Here is a 15,665-nt window from a genome sequence, read left to right as displayed (position 1 = left end):
TCTCTTCTTCTCTCTTCTTTATGAAGTCTTATAAATGAATATATTCTTTCTACAGCTTATCAGCGTACACCCAATATGATCCCCCCCGTTGATAATGCTTATTATGCATTATGGTTGAACCAAAAGATTACATGTAACAATAATGGTATAGAATCAGCTTGATCCCCTCTGTCGAAGACACTTGGACCTTCATTTTTTATATTTTCAGTGGTCTTGTTAACAAACACGCCCCCATAAAGAAAATGAGAATTAAAACAGGTTCAGCCCCTGGTTAGACTGTGATCTTGCAAAGTTACTCCACCTCAAGAATTGCATTTGGCGAAAGGCTCGGCACACGCATACTCAGGCTGACTGGCTATCGTTCAGTCAAATTAGAAATAAGTGCACTCAGGCTACCAGAAGGCCAAAGTTAGTTATTTTAAGGAGCAGTTTTCTCTCAGTGGGTCTAACCCCAAAAAGTTCTGGAAAATGGTTAAAGACCTGGAGAATAAACCCTCCTCCTCACAGCTGCCCATGTCCCTTAATGCTAATGATGTGGTTGTTACTGACAAGAAGCACATGGCTAAGCTCTTTAATCACCACTTTATTAAGTCAGGATTCCTATTTGACTCAGCCATGCCTCCTTGCCCGTCCAACATTTCCTCATCTCCCACCCCTTCTAATGCAATTATCCCCGATGCGGCTCCCTCTTTTTCCCCTGCCCCGCAACAAAGTTTCTCCCTGCAGGCAGTCACTGAGTCCGAGGTGCTAAAGGAGCTCCTTAAACTTGTCCCCCAAAAAACATCTGGGTCAGATGGTTTAGACCCTTTCTTCATTAAGGTTGCTGCCCCTACCATCGCCAAGCCTATCTCAAACCTTTTAACCTGTCTTTCCTTTGGAGGTCCCCATTGCTTGGAAGGCAGCTACGGTTCATCCTTTATTTAAAGGGGGAGATCAAGCTGATCCTAACTGTTATAGGCCTATTTCTATTTTGCCCTGTTTATCAAAAGTTTTGGAAAAACTTGTCAATAATCAATTGACTGGTTTTCTTGATGTCTATAGTATTCTCTCGGGTATGCAATCTGGTTTCTGCTCAGGTTATGTATGTGTCACTGCAACCTTAAAGGTCCTGAATGATGTCACCATTGCCCTTGATTCTAAGCAATATTGAGCTGTTATTTTTATTGACTTGATACGGTAGACCATTCCATTCTTGTGAGCTGGCTAAGGAGTATTGGTGTCTCTGAGGGGTCTTTGGGCTGGTTTGCTAACTACCTCTCTCAAAGAGTGCAGTGTATAAAGTCTAACAATCTGCTGTCTCAGCCACTGCCTGTCACCAAGGGAGTACCCCAAGGCTCGATCCTAGGCCTCACACTCTTCTCAATTTACATCAACAAAATAGCTCAGGCAGTAGGAAGCTCTCTCATCCATTTATATGCAGATGACACAGTCTTACACTCAGCTGGCCCCTCCCCGGAGTTGATGTATGTTGATGCTAATATTATGTACAATATATAGTTATGTTTCCATATGATAACAATAGCATAATATATTCCATATGCTGTAAACTATTGTCTTAACAGTTTCACTCAATTAATTCTAATCGACCTAATAATTATGACATACCCCTCACTATTGTCATTGGTTGCACTAATTGCACTGTTTGTCTACAAAACCTGGTTTAAGCATTCATGGCATTAGTGTTTTACCCAGTAGATTACTGGGACTGTATTAGTATGGACTGTGCAACTCTGTTTTTATAGTTTACAGTTTATTTGCTGTTGGTCAGCACCTCTACACTAAATAATTGTCTTTGTGTGTACACTAGCTAATGCTTTTCATTAGTCATGACAATGCAACAGAGAAACACATAAATCATTTAATTGTAATAATTTAATCAAAGAGGAAAGGCATTCCATAAACCCTGGTAAAAAGATCAGGCTACGCTTCCTACTTAATTTTTAAAGACCTTACAGTAGCTTCATTATTTAAAAGTACAGTTGATTCCTGATAAGTGCGCATTGTATAAGTGCAAAAAACTTCATTAGTGCATTGTAGCTCAATCGTCCCATTTCAAATACAGCCTGGATTGATACAGGTTATGTGCATGTTCCGGTTAACTCTCACATATGACTGTCCAACGCCATTGAATTTATCAGGATTTCACTGTACTTCACGTTACTCCATATTTTGTACATGTTTCTCATTCCCCCCCTTTAGCACCCATCTATACATGGACTTTTCTCAAACAGGAAGTAGAGGACTGAAAGAACAAGCAGAAAACAGTACAGCAAGGAGCTGACAACACTGCATTCTTGTGGACAATATGGAGCAGTGCAGGCAGAGTGGGCAGCTTTATGCTTCAGTAGGCTACATCCTGGTTATATCTGGTAACATGGAGCAGTGCAGGCAGAGTGGGCAGCTTTATGCTTCAGTAGGCTACATCCTGGTTATATCTGGTAACATGGAGCAGTGCAGGCAGAGTGGGCAGCTTTATGCTTCAGTAGGCTACATCCTGGTTATATCTGGTAACATGGAGCAGTGCAGGCAGGGCGAGGGGCAGCCTCCTTTTTCAAGTGTTAATGTCATGTCCACAAGTACAGTGAAATGCCTTTCTTGCAAGCCTCAAACCTAACAATGCAGTAGTCAATATGCATCACTAAAAAAAGGTTCATGCTTCTGTAGGCTACATACGGGTTGGTCAAACTTCTAACACATGGAAATATCAGTGGTTAATGATGAACAACACAGGGTTGACTAAAAATAAGCTGTATTCTCTACGAATTGTGAACTTTACTAAAGGCTTCTAATAAACCCTGATGCACCCTCAGAGAGCCTCCATGCTGTTTACAACCCCACCATGTGCAGGTATGTTTCCTTCATTCAACCATGTTTTCTGGTGATGACCTCAGTCATCATTGGGCTTTGAGTTTCCTGTGGTTGTGGTGGCATGATCCATACTCACGACATCTGGTCTTGTTCGTAGAGTAAAGCCTACAGGGGGTGGGGGGCAGATAGAGAAGTAAATGAATGAGATCACATGTTTGGTTAACTGTCAGAAACCAAACCCCTGATCATCCAGGTCAATAGATCACAGGAGGGCTCAGAATGATGAACAGTTAAATCATCTAATAACGAGTGACTATAGGGCTATATCCCAAATGGTACCCTATTCTCTAAAGTGCACTACTTTTGACCAGAGCCATATGGGAATAGGGTGCAATTTGGGACGTAGTCTAGAGTATTTCAGGGTCACTGACAGCTGAACTATGTCCCACCCACCTCCTCTGGTAAAGGTAGAGGAGAAACAGAATCTCATCCCTGAAGCAGCCCAGCTGGTGGGATGGGTGTGTGCTGAAGACACAGGTGAAGGCATCGTTGACGAATGTATTGACTGCCTAAAGAGAAGGCACAAGAGTGCTTAATTCTAACTCTGAATGCACCCCCAATGAAACCCTATTCCCAACATAGTGCACTACTTTTGACAAGGGCCCATAGGATGCTCTATGGAATAGAGGGCCATTTGGGATGCATACACAGTTTCAACGTGAAGAAGAACAGACAGCTTGATGACACTTTAGATGGACTTTAGTTAAGCAGCTGCTTATTGCTCCAACAACAATAAATTATACTATAAAACAGTTACTGTTGCTACTCACTTTATACATCAATACGTTCCATTGCAAATGGCCCACGGACTTCAACTGAAGAAGAACAAGAAGAAGAAAAGAAAGTGAAGATTTGTGTCAAAATAGAACATTTTACTCAGGGCCCATTATGCTCTAAATTAGGACAAAGTAGGACAAACCTTGAAGTTAATGAACAGCTGAGGAGCCATAGAGAGGAATCCAAAAGCATAAATCCCTGCAGGGGGAAGCCCAGTTTCAGTTGGAATTATTGATATTACCCACTAATACAAAATGTAGGATCTTAATTTGACCTTTATTGTCAAAGCAAAATAATGTTTCGGCAACATGATTTGAACATTTAGCCCATGTTGCTTGACTGGTGGTTAAGCTATTAGCTGGCCAAAAGTAGTCTATATGTAAAGTGCAATAACATTAGTGTGTTAGTGTGGGTTTTCAGTAAATCACGAAGCTTATCTGCATTTGGCAGTGAAGGAAAATTCTATGCAACAAAAGTGATCAAATTAAGATCCTACATCTGTAGTTGCTAATAAAAAAAAACATATTGGCCATGAAAAAGTAGCCTTGTGAAACCAGCCTGATCTCTCGGTAGGTCACATTCTGTTTCACTTCACAGTACAACAAATAGTGAGTGCAGCGTTCAGTCTGCTTGACCAGGCTAGTGTTAAAGATCTATATAAAATATAGTATTTGTGTGATCAATTGATATTAAATTCAAAACATAACCCCCAAGGAGGCTTGATAGAGTATGTGTAAACTTACCACTGACAAGGCTGTTGATTAACCATGAATAGTAGCTGTCAAAATAAAATCTGAATATTAGATGCGTTGATGATCAATGTCCTCATCAAACCTATTTATTTATATTTTAAATACAATTCAACTCCAGACTTGTCTTACTTTTTATACCTCAGGTACACCAGAGAGAAGATGGCTCCACTAATAGACAGAGGGTACACTAAATAAGACAGGCATTTCATTGCCTAGAAAATGGAGAACTGCATTAGAAAATACTTGTCTGCTTGATTTATGGTATTAGTGTGAAGAGGAACCAAACATACCACTAATTCAGCACTTACCTGTGTGTCATGTTGTATAGTCTTTCTCTCTGATTCATCAAATTTACCAACCTGAAGACAACCAGTTTCAAGGAATAATCCTGAATTTACACTACTGTTGGTTTTTAACGCTAAAATATACTTTTATTTTTTTTATTTTATTTTTTACAATCAGTTTTTTCAATAACAGATTCTTAATTAAAATCAACATACTCATTGGCCCTCCATGCACACAATGTGAATAAACCACTAGGAATAAACAATATATATACATTTTTTAATACTTACATGAACTATGGACCTAGAGGTTCTCCACTGTAGCTGTATTTTGGAAACCTTTTTGACCTTCCATACCTACAGGTATGTATAGAGGGAGAAGAAGGAATTCATGAGATCTGGTATGGTAACACTGAACCTTCTGCCATCCGCAGCTATGGTTGGCAAAAAGCATTGATTATTTGTATTGATATTCTAAATCCTTTCCAAACTGCTGATTCATGGCAGATACCTCAATTGTGGTTCCTATTCCAACAGGAATAAGACCTAGCAAGCTTCTTCGTTCCTCCAGCATTTTCAGGAGAATCACTATGGTGCTAAAGCATCTCCACAGCACTGGAACAGAACAGCATAGAGAAACAGATAGAGCTGGGTTAGTGCTGAGGTAGATGGGAGTAGATCAGTAGATTCGTGTGCTGCTGGAGGTAGTGTTTGTGGGCAGATGGTGGGATTATCCAGAGGCCTGCCTTGGATAACTATCTGTAGTAATGATACCCAAATCTGCACAAACACCATATATCTGTCCCAAATGGTACCCTATTCCCTATGTAGTGCACTACCATGGTCAAAAGTAGTGCACTATAGAGGGAATAGGGTGCCATTTGGAATGCATTTCAAGCCTGACACCTCATCTTCCCTAACTCAGTTAGGAAATTGGCATGAAAACTTGGATGCATAAATAAGAAAATGAAATGCATTATTATAAAGATGTATTTTACTCCTCCCTCACTCGTACCTGTTTTGCGAGACATGCCCACCATGTTTTTCTTCTTCCTCCAAAAGCGTATGTCATTTTTAAAGGCCAGGAATTCAAATATGAACTGAAACATTAGACAAAGAAAACTGTAGATGGCTGACATGATTTGAAATGATCTTTATGATAGAATTAATGAATTCTAATAGAAAATCACTTACATGGAATGCAGTCACCAGGGTAGTCAATGCTAACAGGTACAAGTTGTTGTCCACAAGAACACCTTTGATTTCATCTATATTCACCTCAGTGAACCCTGTAATAAATGAAGCAAAAAAGTTATTTTACAAGAAGTTGACAAACGTATGTTCTCAGTAGTTTAAAAGGAGGGCTAAAGTTTAGGACTAAAGTAATAAACTAACCAAAACGTTTCAGTGAAAACATTACATCCTGCATGTGGATCCAGAGACGGAATTGCCTCAGCGATAGGCCTTCGTAGGATATTGTAAGAGGTAGTTTGGTTGGAGCCGTTAATCTCCTACAAACACATGTTGTAAAAACAAGTATCCTCCAAGCCCTCTCTGTGAGGTATGTTTTAATGTTCTTGAAATTAGTATTTATAACTGTAATATAATTTACATGAAGAGTAACATCTCACCATCATGTCCTTTACCCTGACGCTGAGTTCATCAATGTGTAGAAGTGGGAGATATACCATCCTGTTTTCATCCTGAAATCTAAAACACGAGACAAAATATCTGAAATACAAAACATCAATATTTCTCACCATCTCTGTAGCTAGCTCTGCATAATGTGAGTGATGCTGTGCTATATAAGTGTACTGTAGGCCTTATAGCGCACACCCACTCCCAAAATAAACACACTCATGCAATACAAACATTATATATGAGACTTACACTCTCATGTAGCGCCGGACATCACTTGGCAAGGTCCCTCTGTTGAAGGTGAAGTCCTCTGACATCATGTTTAGGGTTAGACGGGACCTCCAGTGAGAGATGGGTCTGTCTACTACTCGAGGAGCAGTGGCAGCATGTTTCTGAGAAAATGCAAGACCAGGAGAAGCCATGAAAGAGATGATCAAATGGGTCAACCAAACAGAGGAGTTAAAGATGATCTTTTGCCAGTCCAGAATGAAACAGAGAAATTGTTTAGTTGTCTTACTTTGAGGACCTCTTTAGCAGAGCTGAGATTTCCTCTGGACATCATGTAGGTGCTGATCTGGGCAACATGATGGACCTGCCGGTTATCCTGCAAGGGAGACACTCCAAACTTGTGTACATAAACCAATGTGTGCAGAGTCCCGTTGTTACGTGTTGCCAACGGCAGGGATACATTCACCACCCTTTAAATCAAGAAAAGCAATGGTGACAGGTGAGAGATATAGGCTTCTGTCCCAAATGACACCATAGTGTCTATATAGTGCACTACTTTAGACCAGGGACTATAGGGAATACAGTGCCATTTGGGATGCAGCCCATAACCTTATCTTTACACTCGACTAAAAGTGACATGCTATTTTTACACCACATGACTGCAGATTTAAATGGGACTTCGGCCTACCTTTCAAATTTAGAACGTATGTCAAAGTCATCTATCTTGATGATGAGGTTGAGTTCACTGTGGTCAGGCCTCAAACTGGAGAAAATGCTGAGCTGTTAAAATAAATGAGACTTCGCAATGATTCAATTCAATTTATCTTTATGGGCTCTGAAAGACACTTATTGTGCACCATGGTCACTAATTAAATTGTGATGCATGAATTCTCTGACCAAATACAATAGCTAAAGATGATTAATTGTACTAAAAACCTACCCTAAATCTAGGGTTTCACTGCAGTATGTGTAAGATCAAGGCCACTATTTACCTGGAGACGGGGTCTTTCTGCAAGGTAGGAAGAAATGCAGTCTCCTTTACCTCTCTCACAAGGCTTGGTGTATACAAAGCCATAAATCACCCAGCAGGTGTGTGACATATACACGACGAACACTCCTAGTAACATCTTTGTCAGATAAGTCCTTTTGAATAGGTCCTTTGAACTCGTCGGCTTTGAATAGCACGAAGGGAACATACTGGTATGAAATGTAAAAATAAAAAACGACCAAAACGAATGATGGACATTGACAGCTAAAGCTAGGAGTATAGGACCACAAAATATACAATTTGTCAAATCAGGCGCATCACGCCGCTCAGCATCTTGTAAGCCAGAACTGTATCCAGGCAGCACGCGAAGCCGCCTACGGTTCGGTGGTGGTGGTGTTGAAGAGGATAACGCCTCCCCGTTCCGCGTCAGGTGAAATACAGGGTGACGATTGGGTGCCACAGTGGTACCCACAATGTGAAAACACAGCCCTCAATGTAATGTATCTTTTCAGCATAGGGAAATTACATTTCGTGGATAAATTGGAAAATATTTAGGGTGTTTTGTTTCTTCCCGAACATATACGGAAGTCTCAAGGAAAGTTTTATTTCGTTGAACAACGTCATTGGTTGAAACTGATTCATCCTCTCGAGTTCAGGGTCATGCACGAGCACGTGTTACTGTAACACCAAAACACCCCGATGCCTGCTGGTTGTAGTTGCTCAGAACTAGCTGTCCCTGTGTTACGGAGGAATAACGTGTCTTGGATTTAGCTATACCAGCTGCAAGCCTATTGTTATTTTAATCACATATGGCACATTTTTGCGACACGTTTAGAAGTTCGTTCGGGAAGCACGAGCTAGTCTCCTGCTAGCAGCATAAAAGTTTGTTCGCTAACGTTAGCAGTTAGCTAACTTGCTAGCTAGCGCCTTGTTTACGTGCTAACTAGCTAAATAAAGGGGATACCTAGTTAGTTGTATAACTGAATGCATTCAACTGAAATGTGTCATCTGCATTTATCCCAACCCCTCTGAATCAGAGAGGTGTGGAGGGCTGCCTTAATCGACATCCACGTCTTCGGCGCCCGGGTAACAGTGGGTTAACTGCCTTGCTCAGGGGCAGAACGACTGATTTTTACCTTGTCAGCTCGGGGATTCGATCCAGCAACCGTGCTCACAAAATAGAATTTACCCGACTTTGGACTGAAACGGTTGTATGATTTTGCAGAACAAACCACTGTCTTTGTCCAGTGCTACGTAGCCAGCTGATAAGTTTACCAGCTACCTAGTTTACGTTAGTGATTCAGTTCCGGATGCAAGTGGAATAACAAGCAATGCAACTGATCAACTGGCTAGACTAACTAAGTAGCTAAAGAACTAAGGACACTTTGCTAAAATGCAGTGGTGGTGAACAAAGCAATGGAAGCTTGTTTCAAGTCGTTCACCATGGGTGGTCTTCGGAGATCTCTGGACATTAAATTCAGGGTCCTCACCGGCTGTTTGACCTGCAGAACAGTGAGTTGTTCCAGATCACCTATAAAATGCCAACTCTCCAAGCATCAGCCGGTGACGAGGGGGAAAGCAACACTGTTGCGATCATGTCCGCCTGGTAGGTGATGTAACATTTTTACTGTTATGGCTAGACCTAGCTGCGCAAGGCTACTCCCGCCTCCAGTAGTTGATCTAGAGGTGTTGGGGAGACTACATAAATGTACTGGTGAAACCAGCACTTAGTAGTGTTGATGTTGTCGTTTCAATGAGCCAGGCAGAGGCAAAAAGCCTGATATGGACAGTGAAGGTGCAGAGATGACAGGAGCAGTGGAATAGAGATACCATGGGCAGGCATTTATTCGAAGTACAGAGGAAAGTTGGGGAGGACGTCAGGAAGGGACAGAAGAGGCTATTTTTTTTTTTACAGAGAAACAGACTGTGGAGCTTGTATTGCTACAGTGTGGGCAGTATCAGAGGGAAAGAGAGAGGCTGAGATCTAATATGAGCGAGGATGGGGACATGAAGTTAGTTTAGAGTATATTGAGTAGAACGTCATTAGATATAGTCTCAAATATTTTATATTTTTTAAGAGCAACAGGGCTGGCAAGTAGGATTTAGTTTCTCCCTGTCTCTGGCCCCCACTCCAGTAGTAGTTGGTGGTAATGCACCATAACCTGCACCACAGCCTTCCCTGTGGCTCAGTTGGTAGAGCATGATGTTTGCAATGCCAGGGTTGTGGGTTCGATTCACACGGGGGCCAGTACAAAAAAATGTTTTTATGAAATGTATGTATTCACTACTGTAAGTCGCTCTGGATAAGAGCGTCTGCTAAATGACTAAAATGTAAATGTAAATAACATTGGATGCCAACCGCCGATAAACCCCACCGAAAAATACCTAGCTGCAACACACATGTTGTTGGCTAATGGATTATTATTTTTGTTTAATTGGCAGCATATTTAATTCGCCATAGAGGAACTGAGGCATCCCTCTCCAGTGTGGCTCCTACTTTTGTTGTGGTAAGTGGCAAGTTTTAGTTGTGTCAATCATATCCAATTTGAAATTGTTATTCTAGTCTCTCCTAAATGTTATGTCTGTCAGCGGTATATGGGATATGATCAAATGTTTATCAACATTGACAATGCCAACATTCTATAAAAAGATTGCTTCTGCAAAATGCAAGAAGAGAGAAAACCAATGTGTCAGTTCATTGTGACTACGTATATTGTTCACCTGAGGGAGTGTGTGGAATGTACCTACAAGTTCTACAGCAATATACTGGCAGTAGCTACAACTGTGCTCTTCTGTCATAGATGAAATTTGACAAAGATGGAAATGTAACCTCATTTGGTAAGTATTGGAACATCTATTGTCCTCATTAGCTTGCCCATTATTTGCTTTTCTTTAGTTTTCTGTTCTCACAAGGACTACATCGAAATGCAATTGTTTATTGTACTTTGTTACTGACAAGGTATTTGTCCTTCCTATAAGTTTTGAGTGTGACTTCTGACCCCTGGTCTGATTCCTATCTCAGAGAAGAAGAAGATGGAGCTGTATCATGAGCTGAGTCTGCAGGCCAGAGACCTCAGGTTCCAACACTTCACCAGCATCACCGCTAGGAACAACAACATCATCATTCGCATGGAGGTAGCTACGTACTGTTTTTGTTTCATGTTACAGCGTTATGCCGAAGGTACTGTTAGCTAAACTGCTGCGTTTGTCACCTGTCGTGACAGCTAGCCTCAAATTATCCTCTAACTTTTAGAGAATCCTATGATTAAAAAAACAAGTATAAAATCGCACACTGAAAAGAGAAGGTGACCAAACTTGACTCGTTTTTGCACCTGACCAGAGTCTGTTCTTGTGTCTTCAGGCCTTGAAGGCAGTAGTGACCCCCAATAGCCTGTTGGTGTTGGATTTCCGAGGTCTGGGATTGGAGAGATGGCTGGTCCTGGAGTTGGCTCCACAGTTGAATGGGGATCATGGAGCTCTTGCCACTCATTCACTGCCATTTGAGTTCAGAGCCCTTGAAGCTATTCTGCAGCACAGGGTAAGACACACGCTACTCAATCACTCATTTACTATTCATTTATCACAACAATTGTTCACACTTTATTTGGATAGTCCCATATTGATGATCTACTCATGGTCATACTATCTGTTGATAAGCAACTGCTTGCTAGGGTTAGGGTAAGGGTTGAGTTCAGGGTTCGGATCAATCAATTACATTTATTTATAAAGCTCTTTTTACACCAGCAGATGTCACAAAGTGCTATACAGAAACCCAGCCTAAAACCCCAAACAGCAAGCAATGCAGATGTAGTAGCACGGTGGCTAGGAAAAACTCCCTAGAAAGGCAGGAACCTAGGAAGAAACATAGAGAGGAACCAGTCTCTGAGGGGTGGCCAGTCCTCTTCTGGCTGTGCCGGGTGGAGATTAAAAGAGCACGTGGCCATTAAGGCCAGATAGTTCTTCAAGATGTTCAAACGTTCATAGATGACCAGCAGGGTCAAATAATGATCAGTGGTTGAAGAGGGTGCAACAGGTCAGTACCTCAGGATAAGGGTTAGTGGATAGTTAGTTGATATGTTGTTGACAGTTATTGAACATCTACAAACCATCTACTTGGGACTATCCAAATAAAGTGTCACCTGGTATTTGTTTATGCATGTATGTGTGTCTGTTTGTTTTGTGTATAGGTAAACACCCTTCAGGCTCGGCTGAATGAGGTTCACCCTGTCATCCTGGACATTCTAGAGTCTCTTGTGGATCCTAAACTACTCTCTGCAGATCGCAGCAAACTGCATATACTTCTTCAGAACAGCAAGAAGTGAGTGGAAAAGCAATGCCAGTCACATCATGATAAGGAGCGTTGCTGCTTTTTGCATGTAACGTTTGGTTCATTTTATCAAGGCAGATCCTCTATTACGGGCATTGGGCCAGTAACTGAAAGGTTGCTGGTTTGAATCCGAGCCGACTACATGAAAAATCTGTCAATGTAAAACCTTGCCCTTGAGCAAGGCACTTAACCCTAATTGCTCCTGTAAGTCACTCTGGATATGAGCATCAGCTAAATGACTTAAATGTATTATAGGTGTAGAAAAGATTAACACCTATGGTTATAGTTGGGCCAGGGCTATTGTATGGATCTAGAAATCCTGCACGAGAAGGCGTGGCTGGTTTAGCTCTGTGTAGTCAATCTCATTCCCTTTCTCCATCCTGATTCGGGAGACTTACAACCAGGATTTCTGGGAATTTGGGGGAAAGTTACCAGAATTGTTCAACCCTAACTGTTTTCTGCCCAGCCTGTCAGAGCTGGAGACAGACATCAAGGTCTTCAAGGACAGTCTGCTGAAGATCCTAGACGAAGTGGAGATGATCGAGGAGCTTTGTGTCACCAAGTGGACGGATCCACGTGTGTTGTAAGTGAAATTTCAGCATGCAGATTTTGTAGGCACATGGTACTTCATGAGATTATTTGTGTTCATTGTACACGTTTTTCATTATGGTGGGAGTGAGCTGACAACGGGAGGGTTGCTGGCATCAATACGTCAAGGGTCACCCTTGATGTAAACCCCCTGAACTGCTCACTGGGCACGGCACTGTGGCTGCCTCGTGGTCCAGCCTTTAAAACCTAGTCTGTGTGTGTGTCTGAGGGGTTGGTACAGCAGAAGACACATTTCTCTCATATGGATGAATAAAGTCTTCTTTTTTTTCTTAAGAGTTGTTGGATGAAGGCTTTATTGGTCTCTCTTGTTGTTGTGTGTGTCTCTGGAGGCAGTGAGGAGAGCAGTCTGGGCATTGATCATGCTGAGGAGATGGAGCTTCTCCTGGAGAACTACTTCATGCAGGCTGAGGAGCTGGGCAACACGACCAGGGAGCTCAAGGGCCTGATAGATGACTCAGAGAGTGTTATCTTCATCAACCTGGACAGGTACCGACGACTAAACCCTGTCTGTATCCCTGTTTCCTATATAGTACAGTATGTTTGACCAGGGCCCATAGGCCTCAAAAGTAGTCCACTATGTAGGGAATAGGGCAGGGGTTCTCAAACTTTTTGGGCCCGGGGACCCCTTTTGTGATAGCAAATTCATCAGGGACCCCCTCATAATCAGAACACAACTCGAGTGAGATAACAAATAGCATACAAAAAGTTTTACTATGACTTCGGCAGTGCGTGGCTGGACGAACCAAGTCTCGTCCCTGGGAAGGAACATTTTTTAAAGGCCAGTCTCTTGACATCAGAGAGAACATTTTGCAGTTTTCAAGCTAATATCCTGTAATTCTGCACATTTTGTCACGGGGAAGAGATTATTTTGTTGTTGCAGCTTTAAGAGACAAAACGTTAAAGTTTTAAAGCCTCGATGAGTTCCAAATGTATAGTTGGTGGAGTACTGTGTATATCATTATCCCTGTGAGCCTCCCAGGCCCATATTACCCAGTGTTAAAAACATAGATTAATAATATTATATTTGATTCTATTACACACTAAACTTATTTCACAGATCGCTTGGCCAAAATGTGTTTAACCTGTTGTTAGTAATATTTAAGGGGGGGCGTCAGTTATGCATCTCTGGTATAGTGTAATAGTCATGCTGCGTCCATACAAAATACGCTGGCAGAATTATCTAGCTAGACAAAAAAAAAATCAGTTTAAGTGTATTGCTGATTTAACTGACTTTTGGTAGACTTCATTTGTCCTGATGTCTTTTTCTTTATTTCATGCTATCAGGGGATCTAGCCTATTTTTCCAACTGCTTAACATGGCATTTTTCTTTTCTCCTGTTGTTAATTGGCTTAAACAGCTCTCTGTTAGTCAGGCCTAGTTTGTTACCATCCCATTTCCCTCTGTCCCCATGGGCCATGGCCCACCCAGTCACCGGAACGTGATGATGCGTCTGAACCTGCAGCTCACCATGGGGACCTTCTCTCTCTCCCTATTTGGCCTGATGGGCGTCGCCTTCGGGATGAACTTGGAATCCACGTTTGAGGAGGTTAATGATATGCATTGATGATAAAGCTTTAATCTTAGAAATTACACGTGAGACAATTTAACATTGAGTTTGTTAACCTGGCAACACATGCTCATTGTAAACTAGCCAGCTGCAGCAATGTAATATTGCTAAATGGCAGATGAACCTGAGGTGAAGGATGACTGGCTCAGTGTGTGGTCCATAGAGATATAACGCTAGATCGAACAGAGAGTTTTATCTATGGTGTCGTGTTTGTTCCCCCAGGACCCCAAGGTGTTCTGGCTGGTGACAGGCTTCATGTTCCTGGGTAGTGGACTAATCTGGAGGAGACTGCTCTCGTTCCTGGGTCGACATCTTGAGCCTACTGTCCCCCCACAGGTAATTGAATTGTTAATTTCATGATTTATTTGGATAGAAATGAGTATCATCTGATGCATACTAGTGTGTAACGTGTATAACTCACTAATTGTCAATACCAGTCCCTGGGTACTGCATGTGTCTGACATCTTGATCATGCTTAAACTCAGTGTTTCGTTTTGAGATTATTCTGATCATTTCCATGACTTGTGTTGTTATAAAAACCCTCTTTCTCCTCCCTAGATCCCAACAGTTTGGAAGAGAAACCAAATCAACTCAAAAGGAGGAGAGGTGAAGAGTGGACTAAGATGATAGTTCGTTGTTGCACCACCTCTCTGCTGAGGAATCTGAACTGTTTGACTGTTTTCATACTACAGTGAGATTTCTCTCGTTTACTGCAGAGGAATGTTTTTTTTCTCTTCATAATCTCAATATCAGTTTTTTGCAATTGGTTTAAGACTGTTGTAAGCAGTGTTCATGTATTTATTAGCATCCTGGATATATTGTTATAATGAAGCACACTGTATACCTCCAGCTGTATTCAAGGATACTGCACCAATTCTTACTGTCCAAAAACATACTCCCACTGTTCACCAAAACCACTGTTCAAATAGCTTTGACTGACTATACAGCTAATAAATAAAGACATTGAGTACTGAGCAGTCTCAAACTTTGAAAGAACTAAAACCCAAGACATACTATATATACACAAAAGTATGTGGACACCCCTTCAAATTAGTTGAATCGGCTATTTCAGCCACACCCGTTGCTGACAGGTGTATAAAATCAAGCACACAGCCATGCAATCTACATAGACAAACATTGGCAGTAGAATAGCCTTACTGAAGGCACTGTCGTAGGATGCCCTGCTAGAGCTGCCCCGGTCAACTGTAAGGGCTGTTATTGTGAAGTGGGAACATCTAGGAGCAACAACATCTCAGCCGCGAAGTGGTAGGCTACACAAGCTCACAGAACGGTACCGCCGAGTGCTAAAGCGTGTTAAAACTGTCTGTCCTCGGTTGGAGCAGTCATTAGAGTTCCAACCTGCCTCTGGAAGCAATGTCAGCACAAGAACCGGTCGTCGGGAGCTTCATGAAATGGGTTTCCATGGCCGAGCAGCCGCACACAAGCCTAAGATCACCATGCGCAATGCCAAGTGTCGGCTGGAGTGGTGTAAAGCCCGCCGCCATTGGACTTTCGAGCAGTGGAAACGCGTTCTCTGGAATGATGAATCACGCTTCACCATGCGGTAGTCCGACGGACTAATCTGGGTTTGGCGAATGCCAGGAGAACGCTACCTGCCCGAATGCAT

The 15,665-nt window shown here is 42.0% G+C and overlaps 2 protein-coding genes across 3 annotated transcripts; one reads left to right on the top strand and one right to left on the bottom strand.

The window, feature by feature from the left end:
* Positions 1-1,843: 1,843 nt before the first annotated feature.
* On the bottom strand, positions 1,844-8,228 carry LOC106606034 (cleft lip and palate transmembrane protein 1-like protein). The gene is given in 18 exon segments (XM_045719114.1): positions 1,844-2,973; positions 3,262-3,377; positions 3,639-3,683; positions 3,788-3,843; positions 4,389-4,423; positions 4,527-4,609; positions 4,706-4,756; positions 4,973-5,038; positions 5,193-5,296; positions 5,697-5,781; positions 5,876-5,970; positions 6,077-6,174; positions 6,176-6,192; positions 6,313-6,391; positions 6,572-6,711; positions 6,837-7,017; positions 7,236-7,327; positions 7,540-8,228. Coding segments are annotated over 18 exon segments (1,626 nt in total). The 5' UTR covers positions 7,744-8,228; the 3' UTR covers positions 1,844-2,894.
* A 23-nt stretch (positions 8,229-8,251) lies between these two features.
* Positions 8,252-15,012, top strand: LOC106606027 (magnesium transporter MRS2 homolog, mitochondrial). Of its 2 annotated transcripts, none has more exons than XM_014202092.2 (11): positions 8,252-9,141; positions 9,978-10,042; positions 10,337-10,373; positions 10,558-10,670; positions 10,897-11,073; positions 11,723-11,853; positions 12,329-12,445; positions 12,805-12,957; positions 13,900-14,017; positions 14,261-14,374; positions 14,597-15,012. In XM_014202092.2, exons 1-11 carry the CDS (start codon positions 8,952-8,954, stop codon positions 14,663-14,665), a joined length of 1,284 nt encoding a protein of 427 aa, XP_014057567.1. In that variant the 5' UTR covers positions 8,252-8,951; the 3' UTR covers positions 14,666-15,012. The 2 variants fall into 2 exon arrangements, with proteins under 2 accessions (XP_014057567.1, XP_014057570.1); XM_014202095.2 differs by lacking the exon at positions 8,252-9,141 and adding an exon at positions 9,203-9,330.
* The last annotated feature ends 653 nt before the right edge of the window (positions 15,013-15,665 follow it).

Source organism: Salmo salar, chromosome ssa05 (genome assembly GCF_905237065.1).
Source record: "Salmo salar chromosome ssa05, Ssal_v3.1, whole genome shotgun sequence".
NCBI lineage: Eukaryota > Metazoa > Chordata > Actinopteri > Salmoniformes > Salmonidae > Salmo > Salmo salar.
This window is presented reverse-complemented; position numbering and strand designations above follow the sequence as displayed.

Excerpts from the sequence above, each read along its gene's own strand:
- LOC106606027 (XM_014202092.2), top strand. The coding sequence starts at position 8,952 with ATGGAAGCTTGTTTCAAGTCGTTCACCATGGGTGGTCTTCGGAGATCT. Across the intron at positions 9,142-9,977 it reads GTTGCGATCATGTCCGCCTG|CATATTTAATTCGCCATAGA; the intron begins GTAGGTGATGTA and ends TTTAATTGGCAG. Across the intron at positions 12,446-12,804 it reads TGGACGGATCCACGTGTGTT|TGAGGAGAGCAGTCTGGGCA; the intron begins GTAAGTGAAATT and ends CTCTGGAGGCAG.